The 24,869-nt window shown below is 36.0% G+C and overlaps 1 protein-coding gene across 3 annotated transcripts in view; it reads right to left on the bottom strand.

Moving 5' to 3' along the window:
- The window catches only part of Rbcn-3A (rabconnectin-3 alpha), a 696,059-nt gene that overhangs the window by 467,123 nt on the left and 204,067 nt on the right, over positions 1-24,869 (bottom strand). For 2 of the 3 annotated variants that reach the window (XM_073979376.1, XM_073979378.1), the window contains exons 4-5: positions 22,760-22,816; positions 12,221-12,424 (exon numbers count right to left, since the gene is read on the bottom strand). In XM_073979376.1, the coding sequence (XP_073835477.1) occupies positions 12,221-12,424; positions 22,760-22,816 (261 nt within the window). The remainder of the gene's footprint in view (positions 1-12,220; positions 12,425-22,759; positions 22,817-24,869) is intronic. The other variant, XM_073979377.1, reaches the window with a different exon arrangement.

The raw sequence follows: 24,869 nt of genomic DNA, 5'->3' as shown, positions 1-24,869 counted from the left end.
AATAGCATGCACATCTGAATTTTTCCTATCAGTATTTGTAGCTGAAAACAACCGTAAACGAAATTAATGCTCAAACTTTGGTTATTTGGTACTGTATTAAAATCTGCCAGACTTCAAAATATTTCTCTAAAATCTTGAGCAAAGTCCAATTCGATTTTTTCGAGACCTACAGTAGGTTCGAATATAGATCGATTCACTTGAGGTCTTGTTTACAGCGATATTGTATTTTTCGTGGGTGAGTCAATGGTTATATCAGGATTGATCCAAAAGCTCTAAATCTTACGCCGACCAACTAGTTTGACTTCCAAAATTAGCTCCACTTCCAAAATAGACTATATTAGTCTATCCTTTCAGGTATCGTCTGTAGAAACGTGCAAAACTTTTGCGCTTTCATCGAAGTCACATTTTTGATCATACTCAGGAAAATGTTTGTAGCCAAAGAAGTAGTTGAATCATGAGTGCAAGTGATTTCGGACTACATCTTTTTACGTGAAAGAAGTCTTGATTTTTACAAGGGCATGGTGCAGTGAGGATACTGTCTAATTTGCTTCTTAAGCACACATTTTGCATTAGTTCTTTGTAGTGGATAAATATACATTTCATGGAATGTATTTTAAATGAATTTTTCGATTAATTTAAAAATTGATTCGCAAGCATGCATTTTGAGGATATGGGAGAAGTTGGGATTTTTCATTGGTTTGAGACCTCAGGGCCATTTGGAAAAGAGTATTTAAAAGAGTTTTTGTAACTTCTAATTAATATTTATGGCCTCTTTCTCTAGTTTCTTTCAAATTACTAACAAACTCTTGTTGTTATACCCTCAGCATTTATGCTAACGAGGGTATATGGTAAATTTCAAATTTCCTTTACAATTACATAGAAAAAAAATTAAAAACTTTTTTGGCGAGCACATCCGCCATTTTTGGTACATGGGTTAAGAAAAAAATCGTGGTTTCAAATCTGTTCGCGTTCACAAAATTGGATGCTGCACTCAAAAGTTATATGCGGTTTTACTCTCTTGTAAAGAAAAAATATTTAAAAATTCCTATTGAGTTGTAATAAGAATATGTATATATGAATCGTTAGCAGAATGTGATATCTATCCGTAGATGCTAAAATAGTTGCTAAATTCATTTTTATTTTCGCGGTAAATCAAAAAATATTGAAGAAATCTTGGAATAAATTTTATTTATTCTAAATCAAAGTCCAAAAAATCTCTAAAAAAATAATTTAAAAATACGTACAGAATCTAGACAACGCCTAGAAAAATGTGAGACCAAAATTATAAAGATCGCGTTTATAACTTGCATATTACAGCAACAACAAAGAACGGAAACTTATTTTTGGAAATTATTTCAAAAATATATTTTTGGTTAAATACGAAAAATTTGAAAAATAAATGTTGGGAGTTATTCTATTATTTCGCTAAATTTCGATCCAAATCCTGAAGTATTTTGCTTAAACTTCTACAAGAAAAGTAATTAGTCATCGTGAAAGTATATTTGCTTTCTGTGATAAGCTATAGAAATAAGAAGTAGAGAGTAATATTGAAATTACAACCAAAGAAAAAACTCAAAAATTAAAAGGCGTGTAATTCGCGAATCCGTTGAAATCAGTTGGGGTGCATGTGCTTTTCGGATACAGGGAGTCCATGTCTATCAATATGCATGGATTTTCCCATGTTTCATTCAGCGGCCAAAGTGTGCCATCAGTTGCATATTACTATTCAAAAAACCTTCAAGTGGGCAAAAATTACGGGATGTGCATATGATTATAAGGTGCATCCGATTTCAATGGCCCCCTATTAAAAATACGTCAATATAAATTATTTTAGACAGATTCGTCAAGAACTGCGGATGTGCCACCACATTCTATTTTGGGATAAATAGGGATATTACTCCCGAATCTTTGTAATTTGTGACACCTCTTTTTGGCAAATATTATAATCGCGTATAAAGGATTACATTTATGTAAAAATAATCAAAGAAAATCGCGGTTCAATTCGCGGAATTGTCAAAATATATTTTTGCAGAATTTCATACTTTCAAGGTATATATATCCGGCGTTTTAGTGGATGGATTCGAACGCGAAAGGTCTTATTAGATCCGGCACGTAAAAAAACTAAAATCACGCGGGGTTCAGGGGTACCTGTACGACAGTTGTAAATTTTAAAGCCAAAAAATAGGTTTTTTCAGAAAATTTACGCACCAAATTTTGGCCTTTGGGCTCCTATTACTAGGAAGCTGTAGGGAGCACACTCATGAGATATACATCGAACGACGTGGAATCGCGAGTTCTACAATCCTGTAACTAGTTTGAAAATATTATTCAGTTGCACCATATAATTATAAGAAAAATTCGAAAAACACTGAAATCAAAACTTCAAAATGTCAGCATCGATTTTAGGGGGATACAGTGTATATATCGAAAAGTCATACACTAGAACCATATTGCCTAAGGGGTATTCTTTAGTTCTTTCTTTGAGCATAGGTTTGAATTTTCCGTGGTTTGGCCAGAAATCAAGAAAGAACACAAAAAAACTTGTAAACTTCAACACATTTTCCCATTTTTTTATATTACCACCAGCACAGCTTCCACGAAAATTATTTGTTATGGTCCATATTATGAGATCGTAGCTAAAACACTTCAATATATATAAATGTATTCATATTTTATAAAATATATTAACAGTTCGCGACTTATTAAATGGTGAACCTCAACTTCAACGATTGTAAAACTTTTTTGAATATTACCATGGTAAATTTCAAATATCCTTTACAATTACATAGAAAAAAAATTAAAAACTTTTTTGGCGAGCACATCCGCCATTTTTGGTACATGGGTTAAGAAAAAAATCGTGGTTTCAAATCTGTTCGCGTTCACAAAATTGGATGCTGCACTCAAAAGTTATATGCGGTTTTACTCTCTTGTAAAGAAAAAATATTTAAAAATTCCTATTGAGTTGTAATAAGAATATGTATATATGAATCGTTAGCAGAATGTGATATCTATCCGTAGATGCTAAAATAGTTGCTAAATTCATTTTTATTTTCGCGGTAAATCAAAAAATATTGAAGAAATCTTGGAATAAATTTTATTTATTCTAAATCAAAGTCCAAAAAATCTCTAAAAAAATAATTTAAAAATACGTACAGAATCTAGACAACGCCTAGAAAAATGTGAGACCAAAATTATAAAGATCGCGTTTATAACTTGCATATTACAGCAACAACAAAGAACGGAAACTTATTTTTGGAAATTATTTCAAAAATATATTTTTGGTTAAATACGAAAAATTTGAAAAATATATGTTGGGAGTTATTCTATTATTTCGCTAAATTTCGATCCAAATCCTGAAGTATTTTGCTTAAACTTCTACAAGAAAAGTAATTAGTCATCGTGAAAGTATATTTGCTTTCTGTGATAAGCTATAGAAATAAGAAGTAGAGAGTAATATTGAAATTACAACCAAAGAAAAAACTCAAAAATTAAAAGGCGTGTAATTCGCGAATCCGTTGAAATCAGTTGGGGTGCATGTGCTTTTCGGATACAGGGAGTCCATGTCTATCAATATGCATGGATTTTCCCATGTTTCATTCAGCGGCCAAAGTGTGCCATCAGTTGCATATTACTATTCAAAAAACCTTCAAGTGGGCAAAAATTACGCGATGTGCATATGATTATAAGGTGCATCCGATTTCAATGGCCCCCTATTAAAAATACGTCAATATAAATTATTTTAGACAGATTCGTCAAGAACTGCGGATGTGCCACCACATTCTATTTTGGGATAAATAGGGATATTACTCCCGAATCTTTGTAATTTGTGACACCTCTTTTTGGCAAATATTATAATCGCGTATAAAGGATTACATTTATGTAAAAATAATCAAAGAAAATCGCGGTTCAATTCGCGGAATTGTCAAAATATATTTTTGCAGAATTTCATACTTTCAAGGTATATATATCCGGCGTTTTAGTGGATGGATTCGAACGCGAAAGGTCTTATTAGATCCGGCACGTAAAAAAACTAAAATCACGCGGGGTTCAGGGGTACCTGTACGACAGTTGTAAATTTTAAAGCCAAAAAATAGGTTTTTTCAGAAAATTTACGCACCAAATTTTGGCCTTTGGGCTCCTATTACTAGGAAGCTGTAGGGAGCACACTCATGAGATATACATCGAACGACGTGGAATCGCGAGTTCTACAATCCTGTAACTAGTTTGAAAATATTATTCAGTTGCACCATATAATTATAAGAAAAATTCGAAAAACACTGAAATCAAAACTTCAAAATGTCAGCATCGATTTTAGGGGGATACAGTGTATATATCGAAAAGTCATACACTAGAACCATATTGCCTAAGGGGTATTCTTTAGTTCTTTCTTTGAGCATAGGTTTGAATTTTCCGTGGTTTGGCCAGAAATCAAGAAAGAACACAAAAAAACTTGTAAACTTCAACACATTTTCCCATTTTTTTATATTACCACCAGCACAGCTTCCACGAAAATTATTTGTTATGGTCCATATTATGAGATCGTAGCTAAAACACTTCAATATATATAAATGTATTCATATTTTATAAAATATATTAACAGTTCGCGACTTATTAAATGGTGAACCTCAACTTCAACGATTGTAAAACTTTTTTGAATATTACCATATACATAATAATGGTTTTAGACCCCAAGTATGTTTGGACGAAATGTGTTTTAGACAATTTGGAGTCGATTGAGCAATGTCCGTCCGTCTGTCTGTCGAATGGATTAACCGATTCGGTTTAAAATTTGGCTTCCGTAATATTTGTCCCAAACTTAGTTTAAGTTCGAAGTTGGGCTATATCGGTCCACTCCTTCCGGTACCTCCCCCACAAAAGTTCGAAAATGTTCGCAAAATTTGTGCGCACGATAACTCTTGAAGGAAGTAACCGATTTAATCCATACTTTGACTTTCGTAATATTTTGTCCAAACATAGTTTAAAGTCGAAGATAAGCCATATCGGTCCACTCCTTCAGGTACCTCCCCCACAAAAGTTCAAAAATGTTCGGAAAATTGTGCGCACGATAACTCTTGAAGGAAGTGACCGATGTAATCCAAACTTTGCACATCCTAATATATCTACCAAATATAGATCAGGTTCGAATATGGACTATATTTGTCTACTCCTGCTGGTACCTCTCACACAAAATTTCGGATAAGTTCACTTTAAAACCTGCTCTCGAATCACTTTGATTTTTGTTGAAGCGATTTGCATTCGCTACCTCCATTACGACGGTCAAAGTTTTTTCAGGGGCAAAGTCCATATTTCTTAGGAAAACAGCCCGAAAGGTGAAAAAATCCCTATGTCACCATATGTGGCGGTCGGAGAGCACGATAACTCTCGAACTGTTCAACCGAATTGGTCCAACATTTGGTCTTCGTCATATTATATCCAAACTTAGTTTCATGGGGCAATACCGGTGCGCAACTTCCGGTACTTCTCCCCAATATTTAAAAAATGTCACTAGGACGATATCATTGAATGAGGCAACCAATTTGGTCCAAACTTTGGATCTCCTAATATTTTGTCAAAATTTAGTTTAGCTTCTAAAATGGCCCATATCGGTCCTCCCTAAGGGTACTTCCCCCACAAAAGTTCAACATTTGTGTCTTAGATCAGTTAATTCCTAATCCACATATTTTTCGGCAAGTCCAAAAGGGGCCACAAAATTCTGAAGGGACCTTAAATACATTCGATCTGTCCGTAGGTGAAAGTTTCACTTCACATTGGCTGAGGGTATATATCTGTCGGCAAAGCCGACTGACACTTTTTTACTTGTTGTAGAACACTTTTGTTTGAAAAAACAGTAGTTTGATAATAGTTCGATAGTCTTAATAAAATTGAAATATAATGAATATAAAACAATGGAATATATCAAATAAATCATTTTAAAAAGCGACTGAGTGCAAATAAAAATCAAGTAATTTTATTCTAGAAAGTTAGCTTTTATTACTTAAAAATACCCAAAAACATCTTAAAACGCTTCTTGCATAGAGTCATGCAAAATAGGTGATAAACATCTAAAATTGATTGCATCCTAGCTGCACCATGCCCTTGTAAAAATCATGACTTCTTTCACTTAAAAAGACATAGTTACTTGCACTCACGATTTAACTAATTTTGGCTACAAACAAATATACAGTCTGATATTTCTTGCACCTGTGATTATCTTTTTGGATACAAACATTTTGCTGAATTATTAAAATACCATGAAATAAATTGATTCTTGTGTTCTTGAGAATTTTCTTTGCAAAAAGTTATTATAAATCTAAAAATTGCTAAAATGTGAAAATTTTATGAAATGGATTTAAATCGGACATTGTCAAAATGTGAAGAACGGAATGCATTTTTCATGACTCTGCGTAGACTGCTTCTAAAAAAGCTACTCAATCTTTACTTCACATAAAACAACTTCAAATAAATTTTGCTGGGTAACGCCAATAATCGAGAAGTTGTACACCCCAAATATTTCGAAGTATTGTCGGAAAATGTATACGTCCAAAAATGGAGACAAAATTCGGAAACTTCCTGGCTTTACCATTTACAGAACAAAAATTGGCTATGTAGTCCGTATTCTATATGTCTATATATGTAGGCAAACCCGACTGCTACTTTTTCTTGTTTTTCAGAAATCAAAAATTATGCATTTTCATAACTTTGCCTCCGCTGTACCGACAGAAGTGATTGGTTGTTGGAAACCATTGATGTATCAGACGGAGTTTTTAGACTCAGCCTATTTTTTCAGGATATAGCTTAGTTGGCTTTCATTGACTCTATCACTTCTGGTAAAATAGTAAAGCTTTGGTGTTTTTATGCAAGTGTCAAGTGATCGATTGAAGACTATTGGTTTCCGTAGACTCAAATGAAATACAACGCCCGTTTTATATTATAATAAAGAATTCACAAACGTTTATTAATTAAAATTATACAGACTTATATTAATACGTGTTGTCAGTTTGGCTCCTTATCTTCAACTTCGTTACATTTAAAAGTTAAGGGTGCAACAAAAGGTATCTACTACTATTTTTAACTTGACACAAGTAACGAATATTATTTTCTTACAATAATACAAAACTTTTTTAATGGCACGGAAATTAGTGTGTAATATATGCACTTTAAAGAAGAAACGGCGTTATGTTCGGGCCAAACTGTTTATATCCTCCAAACACAGTATATATCTATTCGACATATTCGCACTTTTTGCATGGAAGTTCTTTCACCAAAAGGATTTCCAAAATCCATATTAGTGACTATATTTTTAAAACTTATGCTAATAGCCACAACAACACAACACATGGTCGTATGTCAAACAGTCCTGAGTATGCTTAGGCTAAACACTGACAAACTTTCAAAAAAATGTCAAATGACGTTTGGCGACACTGCGTGTTCCCTAGACCAGAAGGTTTTTAGTGTCCCTCGTGCATAAAATCATCAAAAAACCCTTTAAAATAGCTTTACGTAACGATACATAACATTTTTAATTTTCATGATTTTTGGTCAACCTATTAGAAAATTAAAGGCTGCTTTTCACAATTAAATTTAAATATAATGGAGATTTTATTAATTAATTCAGCAGGAACGCTCAGAAACTTCTAGTAGGAACAACTGATCAACAAACAAGACTATGCAAGAATACCAAAACATAAATACAATGTTATCATATACAGTCAGGCAAGAAATGTATTGCAAAAACCAAATTGTAGGACATTTCATATTCATTGTTCGTTTATGGCAACAAATTATGTAAAAATTATACGGGTTTTTATGCAAACGTCTTGTTATTGGCCCTCAAAACAATAGTTCGTCAAAATATGCGAGCTTTATTTGCGATTTAAAATAAGGCCAAAAATAAGAATTACCTACTACATGTGGATGACAATAAAAGTATTGCAAAAATTACCAAATCAATGGTTTCTTTCTTGTGTTCCTTCCATTGGAGCTTTAATGAGCTTTGTTAACTCACAATTAAGGTTCGGAATGTTAAGGGCACTGGTTCCCCAATTTTTAGTAAGTCTTGATCTTTCGGATGAAGGATCTTTTCCAAGTTTTTTCTTAAAAGGGACCCAAAAATTGGATAAGGGTTGATATCAGGATTTTGGCCGACGTATTTATAAGTTAAGTGTGGTTATATTACATCAGCAATTTACACAAGTAAGATTAATATGTCGTGATCTGGCCTTTGGAGTGGTAGTTGAACTTGTTTGAGCTTTCTGAATCCGTTTTACTGACTTTCAGAATAATGACTATTAAATATTTCCTAATGATGTCAGTGGGGATGTTTCCCAATCAGTATTATGTCCGTGAACGCGATTTCGCATACTATTTTGCTTGGTAGTACCCGAAAATTCGGTATTCCAGCTTCTCCAGTAGGGGTTTAATTTCAATATTTTATGGGCTTTATTAGATTTGGCACACTGTTTGGGATTTATTGTGATAGTTGTATGGTCAGGGACCATACCGGTCATAATTAATTGGTATGAGCATGTTGTTTGTCTCGTCTTGGCATATACTTTCGGCTAGCGGTCTGCATATTTACATATGTACATGAGTACAAGAGCAACTGCTAGCATATTCCCTTTGCTGCATTCCAATCACACTGGAAAACATAGTGATGCTTTAAAAGCGATCAAGTAGCATTACCGGCATTACAAGCGTTCGCTTCTCCCTCGCAGTGACAAAATTAGTACAATACAAAGTTATTTAGAATCACACAAATTGTAAAACAACACACAGTGAAACAGAAAACCTTTATTTTGTTAAACAAAAAACATAAAAATACATAATGTTGTAAATATAACACAAATTTAAACACAAACCCAAATATTACAAAAGTTAAAACAATCAAAAACAGTTAAAATCAATCACTAATTTTGTACAAATAAAGGTGATAACCTACCTAAACTTATTAAAACTTAAACCTACCTAAAACTTCAATATATTGTTAAAACCTAAATCTAATTTAAAACCTACATCTATTCTTAAAACCTAAAAATCGAATCTACTATTGCACAAAATATATTGCACTATTCAAAAAACCCCTAAACTGAATTAAACCTAAATTGCACTAAAACTATCGCTACCTCAAATAACAAATCCTATCATTATAACAAACTACATTGTACATAAACACACACACTACACTGAATTATAAATAAAACCACATACTTGAATTGTAAAACCTAACACGAAACAACCCACTTATTATTTGTAAACGAACACATTAAAACAAGGTAAAAGAACAATAGTAAAAACTATCGCGGAAGTGACTTAGGCGTGTCGAGGCGATAATCGAGGAAGTCACCCTGAAGCGACCTCCATTGTGAAGCAATGAACCACGCCCGGATCACTTCTTAGAAGACACTTCTGGAAGATCATTTCCGCGATAGTTCTTGGAATTAATAAAAAAATATTTTTTATTTTTTTTATTTATTATTTTATTTATTTATATTTTATTTATTTATTTTTTATTGTTTTATTTATTTAATTTTTTTTTTCAAAGTACGCTTTTAGAGAATTATAAATTTCTGCCTATATTAATTTTGTCATCTTAAAAATGTTGGTGTTGTTCGGTTGTCTGGCTTGGGAATCGAACCCGGACCTTCAGAGTGCAAAGCGAGCATGCTTACCACTGCACCACCGAGTCATATAATCATCAGATAGAAAAATGTCCCATATTTGTTCAATGTGTTGATATTAAATAAACGTAAACAATCGCCTTGGAAGTCACTCCGAGTCACTGCTAAGTGTCGCCATACTTGATAAGAGGCAATAATAATAATGCTATAGACATTGTTTGTAATTAATATTATCTTCCTTGGCGTGTCTCCGGAGTGGCGTTTTAGGCGAGGGAGTGAGAAGCTCCCTCCCAAATGCTAGCAGGGTATCTATCCATTTAGTAAAAATTAAGTCTTTCCAATACTATTGAGGGAGAAAATAGTCCTCTGTTGTAGGTCGTTTCAAAATACTGGGTCTATTTTTTCCCTATACTTTCCAGAAATATTTTGACGTTCTCAAAGCGAAAATCAGACTGTTATACATTGGTTCATTTTCCGACAATAAGTATTGAGTTAAATATTCATTCTTTGCATACTAGTGTGTGGCCGATTCGTCATTGTTTATTGTTAATATGGCCCATGCGTTTTTTATCTATCTGAAGACCCTCCATGACGGGGTTTTTATCACTGAACTTTATCGCATTCAATACTGTTAGGCCATTATTAGCCGCAAAAGTCATAAAAATGCATAATGACTACAAAAATTTGCAAAAATGATTAGTTTTATAGTACTGCTTTTCCTTTGCGAAACATTTATTGTCACTTCAAAATATTAGGTAATTCTTATTTTAGCCTGTATTTGTTATAAATCGAAAATAAACTTAGTATATTTTGATGGAATATTGTTCTGAGGGCTATTAGAAAGAGATCTGCACGTATAGTTTTCATTTAATATGTTGCCATAAACGAACAATTAATATTAAATTTTCTACAAGTTTAGTCTTTGCAATACATATTGCCTAACTGTATTTACATGAGTAATTCATAGAGTTACCATACTACTAATTTAACAATGTGAGAATTCAGTACATTTAGTAGGTAATATAAAAATAATTACTAATTTCAAATTGTAGAGTTAAGCAGTAAAGGAAAGCAGTCACTCACTCCCGACCAAAAAAGCGTTCACGTATTTCGCTGCTGTTACGTATCCTATACGAAATACTACTAAACTGAATGTACATTTTTACAATAATATTTATTAAATGAGAGCCAATTGATAAATGAAAACCAAACACACATATACACACAAACATTAGAATATATGTGATTTGTTTTATTTTTCAAAATAAAATGTGTTTTCAATTATTTTATTTAATTGATTTCTTCAAAATAATGAATAAAACCCCCTTAAAAACGTTTCTATAAAATTTTTATTTGGTTTCATTATTGTAAGGTAATTCAGATTAATCTCTGTTTTGGTGTTTTTAGATTTTAAAAACAGCAAGTTTTTAATGCGTTATGTCATGGTAGAACGAACAAGGTAAAGTAAATACTACAACAAATATAACTCAACAACAACCACATAGAAATTTGTTTTTGTTTGTAATGTTAGTGTCATCGGTAAACGTAAAGAAAATAAGGAAATTTCTATAACTTATTGGAATTTAAAAAACTAATTTTTACATTTGATTGAATATTTTGGAAAACATGAATGAAAACTCGTTAGATTTTCTATTTGAATGTTTCCATATCATTCCACTAAATGCATCATTTCTCGCAAAAAGTAGAGTTCTTGCAAATAGGTTTGAGGTCGCTGAAAATTCATAGAAAAATGAGAAATTGTTCAATCTTTTGTTTTTGAAATAAAAAAACACATGTTTATTAGGGCTTCAATTTTTTGAAACTTATCAAAATACCACTCCGCATCTATAAGCGGTGTGCGGCACGTCGTTCGGACTTTGACGACGTTACATGTCATTGATATAATTTCGGGAAAGGCAGAGAAGACTATAGTTTCGGTCTATGCCACTAGACCTCATCAGTTCTCTTGCATATGAATGTGTTGCACAAATTTGATTTAAGACTTTCTGTGTTTTTCGCGATTTTACGTTCTACACGGCAGCTATAAAGCAAGTGTGTGATTGAAATAGAAAACACGTTTACGTGTTGTTTCGCATGAATTACCGGTCGCATAGGTTTTCATTTAGAAGGAGTTTGCAAGAACAGAAAATGATTTTTTCCACTTCGAAAGCGAAAGAAACCATAAACATTCTTGACACAAAATGAAAGGGATATTGAAATAAGGGATACAAGGGATATTGAAATAAAAATTTCAATTCAAGAAAATAATTGAATATACCGACATATTTTATTTTCACAACCAAAACTAAAGACAAATATTCAAATGTAGCAATGTATGTGTGCATTTTAATTGTATTTCTCATTTGGCACTCATTTATAGTAGTTGTACAAATGTACTTTTTAATTAGTAGTACTCTACACAGGATACTTAGCGACGCTTTTTTAGATGACAGTGAGTGACTGGTTTCCTTTTTTAATAGTTTTCGTTCGACATACAAAAACAGGAAAATGGGAAATTAAAATCCCTGTCTTACAAGAATTTATTTAAACAGCTTCTTATCTAATTCAGAAAAATATTTTTGAATTTTATGATCTATACTTACTTTGTTTATTCTCGTACCAGATTTTTACAAGTCTGTCATTGCGTCCACAAGTAGCAAACAAAGTTCCATCGGGACTAAACGCCATATGATAAATTGGTATGGCCGTTTGGCAAGACCAAATATTCTCCCAATTCGTAACATTTTCAATGGTTTCGTTAGTTGGCGTTTTGTTTTCTCGATCTCCTCCAATCACAAATTTTACACCTAGAATTTAACCAAGATAAAAGATTAAGGCTGGAATATAAATGAATGATATAAAGAGGGTGAATAGTTTTCTTAATTAGTTTCAAATAAAATATATATTTTTGAGTAATGACAACAAGCAACATACGAAAAAGGTAATTACAAAAGGGCCAATTAAAGACATACCCGTGCTGTTGAAAGGATGTTCTGAGTTTCACTTGGGGTTTTTTAGTTAAAATTGGATTTAACCAGACATTGAACCGAGCCAGAGTAGTAACCAATTGAAATTAAGAATATATCAATGCATGAATGTATTATAACATACATATTATAAAAAAAAACATCAAAATCGTACGCGAATTGCGCTACTTTTACCTACTATAAGGTTTTTTGCATTGTGTGATGCAACTGACAGCACATTTTGGCCACCGAGTGAAACATATATGTATATATACAGTCTGTCGCAACAAAGACCAAAACTTATATCGCAAAAGTTAGTATACAAAGGAGAATCCCCGTGTAACTGTTTAAAAAATTCTTGATATTTTTGAACAAAATGAAACTAAATCTGTACTTAAGATCATAAGAGTATACTAATTGGTTTTAATGGCAGTTATAGTACTTATAGTGACAAGTCCAACGTAGACTGGATCGTAAAATCCACAAAAATTGGTCATCTACAAATACAACAACTGTAGCGACAAAATTCCGGGTGTTATGTCCTGTTTATGAATTTTAAAGCCATGAAATGCTCAGAAAAGCTCTACAGTTTGAATATGAAGTGATCTTGATCGACATTCGACTTGTCCTTTTTGAAGAAATGGGCATTTCTTGAAGGAAACCCATACATGTAATAATCCTTAATCCTTACACATAAGGACTTTTCTTTTCACTTAATTTTCTCACAAATTATGCCCCTTTTCACATTTCCACCAAAAATAAATAGTAGGAGAACCTCCTGTTCGGCAGACCTTGTTGACCACATGTAGCGGCAGTTTGCCAGAATGCCGGCCTGAGAACAGCAACAGGGTGCCTCCTCAAGTCTTCAGTGGACCATCTACATGAGGAGGAGGCAAAGATTCTTCCAGTAAAGCAACATAATGAGATGCTTTCGTTGCAGTACTTGCTTGGGTGTTACCGTAAGAGCCATCCGAATCACCAATTGCTGGCTAGGCCCGATATTCAGGCATATCAGGAAGTATATTTATGCTCCAGAGAGGTAGGTCCAACTATATAGGAGAGAACCCCTAGATCAACAGGCATATCAAGCAGGTTTAAATAGTATTCACACGGATGCAGTTGCTAAGGCCATAAGCAAATATAGTGTGAATAAAGTCCTCGAAACACACCCCCCATCTATACCAATCACCATCTGCTGGCTAGGCCCGACATTCAGGCATATCAGGAAGGATATTTATGCTCCATAGAGGCAGGTCCAACTATATAGGAGAGAACCCCTAGATCAACAGGCATATCAAGCAGGTTTAAATAGTATTCACACGGATGCAGTTGCTAAGGCCATAAGCAAATATAGTGTGAATAAAGTCCTCGAAACACACCCCCCATCTATCCCAATCACCATCTGCTGGCTAGGCCCGACATTCAGGCATATCAGGAAGGATATTTATGCTCCATAGAGGCAGGTCCAACTATATAGGAGAGAACCCCTAGATCAACAGGCATATCAAGCAGGTTTAAATAGTATTCACACGGATGCAGTTGCTAAGGCCATAAGCAAATATAGTGTGAATAAAGTCCTCGAAACACACCCCCCATCTATTGCAGCTGAGGAGCGTCAGCTGCCACGACAAACTAGAGTAGTTTTGGCTCAATTACGCTAGGGATATTGCAGTCGCCTAAATTCTTATTGGGCGGAATCGACCGCGCCGTGCAAGACATCTGCCCAGTATGTGGCATAGGCCCGGCCCGCAAGACACAAAACACCTTTTCAACTGCCCAGCCAAACCTACTCATCTAACTCCAGTGGATCTGTAGATAAATCCCAACGAAGCAGCCACTTTCTTGGAACTGGAGATAGACCCAGAGCCAGATTGAACAGAAGAACGAACATACATACAAACATAATAATAAACACTGTTACAACAACAATAGGTATTTTCGTCTTCCGACTTGGTGCATGATAACCCCTGCAATTTTGACGTGTAGCACAGCGAAATCCGCATTGGTAATCGCTTAGCATTGCTCTGAATGTATTTAATCATTTGATCCCGTAAAACATACTCGACAACTTTAGACAAAACTGGAAGTAAAGCAATCAATCAATAACCAATCAACCATTACTTTTTTCCTAATAGGGCTAATTTTAGCAGTATTCCAAACGCAGGGAAATATTGAAGTAAATACAATGTAATTTATCATGTGTGAAAAATTTCGTTAAATATATACGAGGGCGGTTCGTAAACTTCTTAGCCTATCAATGAAAGAGAATAGTTAGTTTTTCAAAAATATTTTTATTTTTCAATATAATCTCCTGAAACTTCAAAACACTTAGTCCAACGCTTTTCTAGCAATTCTATCCCTTGATTAAAATAGTTTTCCTCAAAGTCTTCAAAATAGTGGTTTACAACTGTAATTGCATCTTCATTTGAGGTAAAACGCTTGCCATCAAGGATTTTTTCAGATTTGGGAACAAGTAAAAGTCACTGGGAGCTAAATCAGGAGAATAAGGTGGGTGGTGAAGCAACTCGTACTTTAATTCGTTGATTTTAGCCATTGTTAAAACACTCTTGTGTGCTGGTGCGTTGTCTTGATGAAAAATTATTTTTTTGTGTTGTAAGCCAGGACGTTTTTCTCGAATTTGTACATTTAATTGATCCAAAAGGTTGCAATAGTACTCTGAATTTATTGTTTTACCCTTTTGCAGATAGTCAATCAATAAAATACCTTTGAAGTCCCAAAAACCCGTTGCCATAACCTTACCAGCCGATTGAATTGTTTTTGCCTTCTTTGGGGCACTTCCTCCAGCTTCAGTCAATGTTTGGATTGTTCTTTTGTCTCTGGAGTATAGTGGTGGATCCATGTCTCATCAACAGTTATGAAAAACGATCCAAACAAGCTTGAGAAATATTCATTCTTATGCGTTTTTGATCGACTGTTAACAAATGCGGCACCCACCTTGCAGAAAGCTTTTTCATCTGTAGTTCTTCATGCAAAATTAAATGGAAATTAGCACTTTCACACACTTTTATTCGTCGATCATTTAATCGGGCATGTTCTGGCATTCACTCACCTCTGCACTTCACGTGTATCGAACACACATAAAGCTGTTCTGCAACACACTTTACACCTAGTTGGGGTGTATTCCTCATACTGTAATTTTGATGGCGAGAGCTGAGTGAATCCTTATTTTTTAAAGAAAATAATTGAAATTTTCTACAATAAATTGCATAGGACTAAAAATTAATGTGTTTTCTATTAGCATTTAAAAAAATATTTATTTTTCTTAACAAAATATGACTAAAAAATTATTTTTTTCTTAAAGTACCAAATTCAACATGATGCGCTCTTGTAGAAGTTCGTTTCTTTGTTTACGTCTGTTTCGTAAACAATCAAAAGAACAAAGCGTACATACCCACACACGTATGTGTATTCGTTGATGCGCCAACACAGACTGATATTTATACCCTACACCACTATGTGGTAAGGGGTATTATCAGGGTTATCATGAATATTTCCCTCGGAATTTTCCGCGAGGAAAATAATTTTAAAAAGTGAAATTACTTTAAAATCAGTATTTTAAAAATTTGAAAACTACTTGAATCACTTAATTATGCAATATTCTTGCTGAATTGACAAAAATATTCCCTTTTTGGACTTAAATATGGAAATAAAAAATTATGAAATTGGGGAAAGGGAAAAATTCCGCGCGGAATTTTTATTCATGATAACCCTGTATGTGTTAGTGCATTTGTATGTAACATACAAAAGGAAGCGAGATAGACCCATAGTTCCTTCTAGGGATATACATAGAATCACTTTCTGAGTCGATTTATGCATGTCCGTCCGTCCGTCCGTCCGTTCGCAACATACAGGTCGCATTTGTTGACCGATTTCGCTGAAAATTGGGGAATACCATTTTTTTAGCCGTCGGAAGTTCGTTCAAGTTAAACTTACCCATTTTGGTTTATTTTGAATTTGTTTAACATTGTTGACATCCCAACAGTTAACTCATCAGCAGAAATGTGGTAATCTGTTTTAAATTATTTACTGTTTACACAAACATTATAAATCGCCTTCAAATTTGTTGTTCAAAAAAATAGGAGTGCGAAAGAAAAAGGACAATAAAAATATTTTTAGTTGAGTTTAAGGTCAAAATTGTCTATGTTTTAGTTGACAGTAGTGAATCCAATCGATTTTATGAGATTTGATTGCTGTTTGAAAACAAAAGTCCTTTGGAGGTAGCCAAAAAACAGGCGATTGTCCTTGCAGAAATTGTTTCCATAAATTGAGCACTTATTGGGCAACTCAATGGATTTTGTAGACAAAAGCTTTAACGATTAGATTTGTTTGATGCTATGAATGTTATCTCTAACAATATATAATGATTGGTATCCCACAAATTTGTGTATTTTGATCCTAGAGCCAGGGTGACGTAGGGGATGGAAGATACCAAGGAACGGTCCTGACCGGTTTTAACATGGCAAAGCCCAGGATTTATCTTGGTCCCTCTTTCATCCCAAGTGGACACTGACCTCCCCGTGGTGTCACCTGGGGAACTGCCTTTAACACCCGTTAAAGGTAGTGAGCAAACATGTGCCGCGCGTTCACCCATAAGAACGTTAAAAACTTGGGTTTGGGCGTCGGGTTAGTAACCCTCCCCTAGAAAAAACAGCCTACTATGAAAAAACGAAAGAAAAGAAAAACAAACCCCTCTAAAGTTGACGAACCCCGCAAACGTTTTAAGGACCATGATCTGCGAATCTGCACCTGGAATGTTCGCACTCTTTATAGAGAAGGTGCAGTCTTCGCATTGGCAGACGTACTTGAAAAGTACAAGACCGATATTACTGCCATACAGGAAATACGATGGATTGGGAAAGGCGTCACAACAACACCTAAAGGTGACGCACTGTATTATAGCTGCCATGACGTAAAGCATGAGTTTGGTTGTGGATTCGTAGTTAGTCGGAGACTAAAACATCTTGTATCCAGCTTCACTCCAGTGAATGAAAGACTTGCTGCAATTCGAATAAAAGCTAAATTCTTCAACATCAGCTTTATTTGCGCTCATGCTCCCACTGAAGAAAAGGATGAACAGACCAAAGATATATTTTACGAGCGCTTAGAAGAAACATATGACCGTTGCCCTGCCCATGACATTAAAATCATTCTAGGCGATTTTAATGCCAAAATTGGAAAGGAGAATATCTTTGGCCCAACAGTCGGGAAATTCAGTCTCCACAGTGAAACATCTGACAATGGTATGAGACTGATAGACTTTGCAGCTGCAAAAAACATGGTAGTTAGCAGTACCAGATTTAATCATCTCGATATTCATAAGGGCACCTCCAGATCAGAAAACAAGAAACCAAATTGATCATGTTGTGATAGATGGAAGACATTCATCGAGCGTGTTGGATGTACGATCGTTCCGAGGCGCAAACATTGATTCGGACCACTACCTTGTTGCAGCAAAGGTACGCACCCGCTTAAACGTAGCAAACAAAGTACGAACAGACACAACACGAAAGTTAGACATCGGTAAGCTGCAATCACAACAGATAGCCACAGCATATTCCACTCAACTAGCCCAATTGCTTAATCAAAGCCCTCCTCATCCCGATAACATATCAGCGCAATGGCAAAGCATTGCCCACTCCATGCAAACAGCCGCAAAATCCATACTTGGATACCAGAGACCTCCACCAAGGAATCCATGGTATGATGAGGAGTGTCGTGCTGCTACCGAAGAGAAAAATGCGGCATATAAGGCTACTTTACAATCCGTAGCAACGCGTAGCGCACGAGAGAGATACAGGGAGAAAAGGAGAGAGGAGAAACGTCTTTTCCGCAGGAAAAAGAGAGAGATGGAAAAGCGGGAGTGTGAAAAAATCGAGATGTACAGGAGCCAGAATGAAGTCCGAAAATTCTACCAAAGAGTCAAGCATCAAACTGACGGCTTTGGTACAGGCACATCCTCCTGTAGAGACCAGCAAGGTAATTTGGTAACTGATACAGATAGTGTACTCAGGATATGGAAAGAACATTTTTCAAATCTGTTGGTATCCAATAGCAGCGAAGACGACGAAGATACCACAGTCCCAATCCCAGAAGATGGTATTGAATGTATACCGCCCAGCCAAGATGAGGTAAAGACAGCAATAAATCGGCTGAAGAATAATAAGGCAGCAGGGGCCGATGGCTTACCAGCCGAGCTGTTCAAAACCGGAGGCGACACGCTGATAAGGTGTATTCATCAGCTAGTTAGCACCATCTGGCAGGAAGAACGAGTACCCGACGATTGGAACCTGAGTATCCTGTGCCCCGTCCACAAGAAGGGAGATAAGACTGTATGCTCTAACTATAGGGGCATAAGTCTACTCCCTATTGCCTACAAGATCGTGTCAGGGATATTGTGCGAACGACTAAAGCCAATGGTCAACGAGATTATTGGACCATACCAATGCGGCTTTAGACCTGGCAAGTCCACCATTGACCAGATATTTACCCTGCGGCAAATCCTGGAGAAGACCCAAGAGATGCAGATCGACACCTACCACCTTTTTGTCGATTATAAAGCAGCCTTCGACAGTCCGCTGCGCTCAAAGGTATTCCAAGCCATGTCTGAATTTGGTATTCCCGCAAAGCTCATCCGGCTTTGTAAAATGACTTTAACTGACACGAGGTCCTCAGTTAAAATAGGAAAGAACCTCTCCGAAGAGTTTGGTACCAAAAGAGGTTTCAGACAAGGAGACAGCCTTTCGTGTGACCTCTTCAACATCCTGCTAGAAAAGGTTATACGAGAGGCAAACGTCAAAAGAAGTGGCACAATCTACACCAATAGTCACATGTTACTTGCTTATGCTGATGATATAGACATCATGGGTCGATCAGTAAAAGAAGTAACTGATACCTTTATAAAAGTCGAAGGAGAATCTGCTAAAGTGGGTCTCGGACCGACTGTGGAAGTTGGTTCCTATAATATTGAGGTAGTAAAAGACTTCGTCTACCTCGGCACCTCCGTCAACACAACAAACGACATCAGTTGTGAAATAAAAAGAAGAATTGTATTGGCCAACAGATGCTACTTTGGATTAAGTAAGCAGTTTAAAAACAAAGCCACATCTCGTCAAACAAAAATATCGCTCTACAAAACACTGATACTACCCGTGCTGATGTATGGCTCCGAAGCCTGGGTACTTGCGCAAGCAGACATGGCAGTGCTTGGTGTGTTTGAGAGAAAAATTCTTCGAAAGATCTACGGACCAATCTGCGTTGACGGTGAATATCGACGTCGCATGAACCACGAGCTGTATCTGCTATACAACGACATCAATATTGTTAAACGTATCGAGATGCAGCGATTGCGTTGGCTAGGCCATGTCAAAAGAATGAGCGATGATGAACCCACTAAAAAGGCGTATGAATACATGCCACATGGCGGTGCACGCAGAATTGGCAGGCCAAGGAATAGATGGCGCAAACAAGTGGATGTTGAGATGAAAAGGCGCGGTATTCCAGAGAGCAAAGCAACAAATAGAGAGGAATGGAGATCTCTTCTTAGTTCGGCCTATAGAACAAATGTTCTGTAATGGGCCAGCTAAGTAAGTAAGTAAGTAAGTAAGATCCTAGAGCCAAGTTTAAGACAGTTTACATTAGCCCTTAAGGCAAGGATCGTCCAAAAAAGCGTATCTATAAGGAATTTATTCCCCTAATAAAATAATATTTAAAAGTCCTTAGGATGCTAACCTTGTGTATGCAATCAGTTTCGCTTCTATTCAAAAAATGTTTAAAACGTGAATGGTTGAAATGTACTTTGAACCATTTAGTGATAGGCAGGCTGGGATTGCACAATGGTTGGTATACGCAGTAATATATTTTTCAATATAAACTTACGTTTTTCACTCAAAAATACTTCATTTAGGTTAGTTTTTTAGAAAACTGTTTATTATACGATGCAAAACCTAATAGAAATAATCTTAGGCCAACTTTAAAAGTTTGTATTTAAAGTTTCCTTCTCAACAAAGCGTTTTGAAAAATGTATCATATGTGCCATTTATCAAATTATTCAAAAACGAACCATATAATGAATTCTGCGTCCAGTTAAGATGCTAAGGACCTCAAAACATCACTTGATCAAGAAATTAATGCCTTATAGATACGCTTTTTTTAATTGATCGTTACGTAAAGAGGTAATGAAAACCGGCTTTAACTTGGCTCAAGGATCAAAATACACAAATTTCTTTGATACCGATCATTATATATTGTTCGAGATAACAGCCAGAGCATCAAAAGACTCTAATCACTAAAGTTCTGTCTACAAAATCCATTGAGTTACCCAATAAGTGCTCAATTTATGGAAAAAATCGCTGCAAGGACAATCACCTGTTTTTAGGCTACCTCCAAAAGAACATTTGTTTCCCAACAGCCATCAAATCTCATAAAATCTATTGGATTCACTACTGTCAACTAAAATATAGACAATTTTGATCTTAAACTCATTTAAAATATTTTTATTGTCCTTTTTCTTCCGCACTCCTATTTTTTTGAACAACAAATTTGAAGGCGATTTAAAATGTTGGTGTAAACAGTAAATAATTTAAAACAGATTGCCACATTTCTGCTGATGAATTAACTGTTGGGATGTCAACAATGTTAAAGAAATTCAAAATAAACCAAAATGGGTAAGTTTAACCACGTTTATTCGACCATTTCCTGGGTGTGAATGAGCACTCCTATTATTTTGAACACAGCTGTATGTCCGATTTCGATGAAATTTGGAATGTGTGACTGAATTTGGTCTAAAAATAAATGTGCCAAATTATATCGAAATCGGTTCAGATTTGGATATAGCTCCCATATATATGTTCGCCCGATTTCACGTATGCGATGTACCAATCACGCTATATACGTCCGATTTTAATGAAATTTGGAATGTTTGACTGAATTTGGTATAGAAATAAGTGTGCCAAATTATATAGAAATCGGTTCAGATTTGGACATAGCTCCCATATATATTTTCGGCCGATTTCACGTATTTTCTGTACCAAACACGCTATATATTTCCGATTTCGATGAAATTTGGAACGTGTGACTGAATTCAGTCTAGAAATAAATGTGCCAAATTATATCGAAATCGGTTCAGATTTGGATATAGCACCCATATATATTTTCGGCCGATTTCGCGTATTTGCTGCTCCAAACACGCTATATAAGTCGGATTTCAATGATATTTGGAATGTGTGACTGAATTCGGTCTGGAAATAAATGTGCCAAATTATATCAAAATCGGTTTAGATCTGGATATAGCTCCGATTTATATTTTACATATTCACAGTTGTGTAGGGTATCATATAGTCGGCCCCGCCCGACTTTGATCCTTTCCTTACTGGTTTTTCATTGTTAATATGTGTGTTCGTTTACTCAAAATTTGTACGAATTGTTACTGGATTTTGTTCGTTTACTCTACAGTACAATGCAAAAGACCTTAGTCGTTTACAATAAGTTACTAGACTTGTACAAATTTGTACAAATTAGTGAGTAAACGAACACACCTAATGATAAAGTTTGAATGCTGTAATAAAGCTTTCCAAAGTTCTTTCGTGAAATATGAAAGCTCTTTTCACGTGAAATACAGAACATCAATTGCTTTCACAGGTGAAGTGCATGTGTGATGTGAAATTGATACACGGCGAATTCCAGAACATGCCCGAATACCATATCATGCACTTTGGCTACAATTTCTGTTGTTGTTGCTGTTTTGGACGTCCACTACGTGGTTCATCTTCAATACTTGTACGACCACGTTTAAATTCAGCAACCCAATTTTTTACTGTTGCATATGAAGGAGCACTTTCACCTAACACATTCAGCATATCATTATGAATTGTCCCGATAAACCTTTTTTATGTAAATATTAAATGACAGAACGCATTTCTAATTTTTCCATTGTAAAAAAATTGCGGATGCGTCTTTTTTGAACACCTGTTTATATATGAAGTAGTTGCCAGATCGAAACAAAATTTAACATGTGTTCATAACAGAGATGGAAGTTTCCAAAACACTAAACTTTTTTTCTGTTTATACCGCGCTTTTTGTGCTAGGCTAAGAAGTTTCCGAACTGCCCTCGTATGGAAGGGCCAATTTAAGAAAGCTTTTTTGGAAATAAGTCGTTACCTGCCACATTTGAACTGACTTTGGCAAAAGCCTTCATCATTTCGTTGTGTGTAAAGCCTGAAAAAAGAAAACCTCGTTAATTATCTGAAAAATGTAACCAATCCTCCACTTGAGTTCGGGAGTTTAATTGTTTGTTAACGAAACCTTTTAAAGACTTTAGAACGGTTATTAGATCAAGAAATAAAAACTTTCATAAGCCAAGACCTTATAAGCAATTCACAACATGCTTACATTAAAGGGAAATCGAAAGAAACAGCGCTAAATAGTGTCGTAGGGTACATAGAGAAGAATCTGGATTAACCTTTAACAATGTGAAACTCGAATCCATCCATTCTGTTCTAGAATTACTGTGTGTCCCCTCTATCCTAATAAACTGGATTGATAGCATGCTTGGAAGCAGGCTAATCAATTCTAATATTGGGGAGAGCTCCATTAGGAGATCTGTTACCAGAGGCACTCCACAGGGGGGAGTTTTATCTCCCTTACTCTGGCTACTGGTGATAAATGGGATACTCACGGAATTCGACAGACTAGGAACTAGGGTAGTTGCTTACGCGGATGACGTTGTCTGAACTAATGCAAGGAGCACTTGCTAAACTCTCACGCTGGGCTCACATCAAAGGCCTTGGTGTGAACCCGGCAAAGACAGAGCTGGTGTTATTTACCAGGAAAAGGAAAACCGCGCAGTTCGTACTGCCAACACTGGATGGTGTGCAGCTGAATCTCTCTACTGAGGCGAAATACCTGGTAGTGGTTTTTGACCATCGACTCAAATGGAAAAGGAACACAGAGGAGCGCACTACGAGAGGTCTAGTTGCACTCTACTCCTGTAAGAACTCCATAGGTAAGAGTTGGAGTTTGAGACCTCATGTGATACACTAGTTGTATATGACAGTGGTCTGTCCCATTTGGACCTATGGATGTCTTGTTTGGTGGCAGCAAGTCCAATTTGTCTAGGTTAGCTACTGTGCAAAGATCTGCATCACTTCTTATTACAGGAGCAGTAAGGAGCTCCCCTCAGGCAGCATTGAATGCGGTACTGAACATCCAACGCATCGATATTCTTGTCAGTATCAAGCATCCTGTAGTGCCTTGAGGCACAAGGGGCTTAACCCGTGGCGCTCTTCAGGGTCTGGACATGCTAGCATTTTGCAACAGTTAAGCAGTCAGATCGGCTAAGAAACGGGGCGAGTGTTTCCGACTACATCTCGCCTTCACTGGACTTTGATACAGCGAAGGTAATAATCCCCGATAGTAGTGAATGGGAGCATGGCAGACCACTACCCGATAGCTTTTCCATCTTTACTGGTGGTTCAAAGACGGAAGAAGGTACTGGAGCGGGGCTGTACTGCGAAGAGTTTAACATCAAACGCTGGTTCAACCATAGTGCAAATTGCAGTGTTTTCAGGCGGAAGTCTTTGCAGTATTGAAGGCCCTATAATTAGTGGTAGGAATGACGGACCACGCAGGCAGGGCAGTCACAGTCAATGTAGATAGTCAGGCTGCCCTCATGGCGCTAGGATCTTATACTATTAAATCTAGAATCGTTCAAAATTGTAGGTCCATCTTAAAACATGTAAAGTAAGCGTTAACCTTTGAATGGGTATGAGATTGTTGATGAATTAGCAAGGCGAGGCTCCCAGTGCTCGGACCTTATGGTGGAGGACTATGTCAAGCCACCGCTCTGCTACTTCCTCGGCAAACTCAGATAGTTATATGCAGAGAAAGCCGTAAGAATTTGGCAAGACGTACCTGGTTGCAAGGTATCGAAGTCAATCTGGCCGGCAATCTCAGGGCGTAAAACTGCATCCCTTCTCTCATTTTGCAAGTCAGAAATCAGAATCGCTACAGGGGTCATAACTGGCCATTGTAGAATAAGATCTATGACATGTAAGTGGGATGATAACAACATTGAGTATAGTAAACGGAGACAATCGAGCACCTTCTAGGTAGATGTCCTAGACTGATGGTCAAAAGACATAGACTATTTGGTGTACATGTGATTGAATCTTTTTCTTAATTTTCCTCTATTGACCCTACAGTCCTGGTAGTTTACTGCGAGAGCCTTAAGTGGCTCTGGGCGGTCAGTATAGGCTTAGAACAGTCTAGA

This window comes from Musca autumnalis, unplaced genomic scaffold (assembly GCF_047663935.1).
Source record: "Musca autumnalis isolate F117 unplaced genomic scaffold, ASM4766393v1 scaffold_3, whole genome shotgun sequence".
Lineage (NCBI taxonomy): Eukaryota > Metazoa > Arthropoda > Insecta > Diptera > Muscidae > Musca > Musca autumnalis.
Note: the sequence above shows the minus strand (reverse complement) of the source record. Positions and strands in the feature narration are given on the sequence as shown.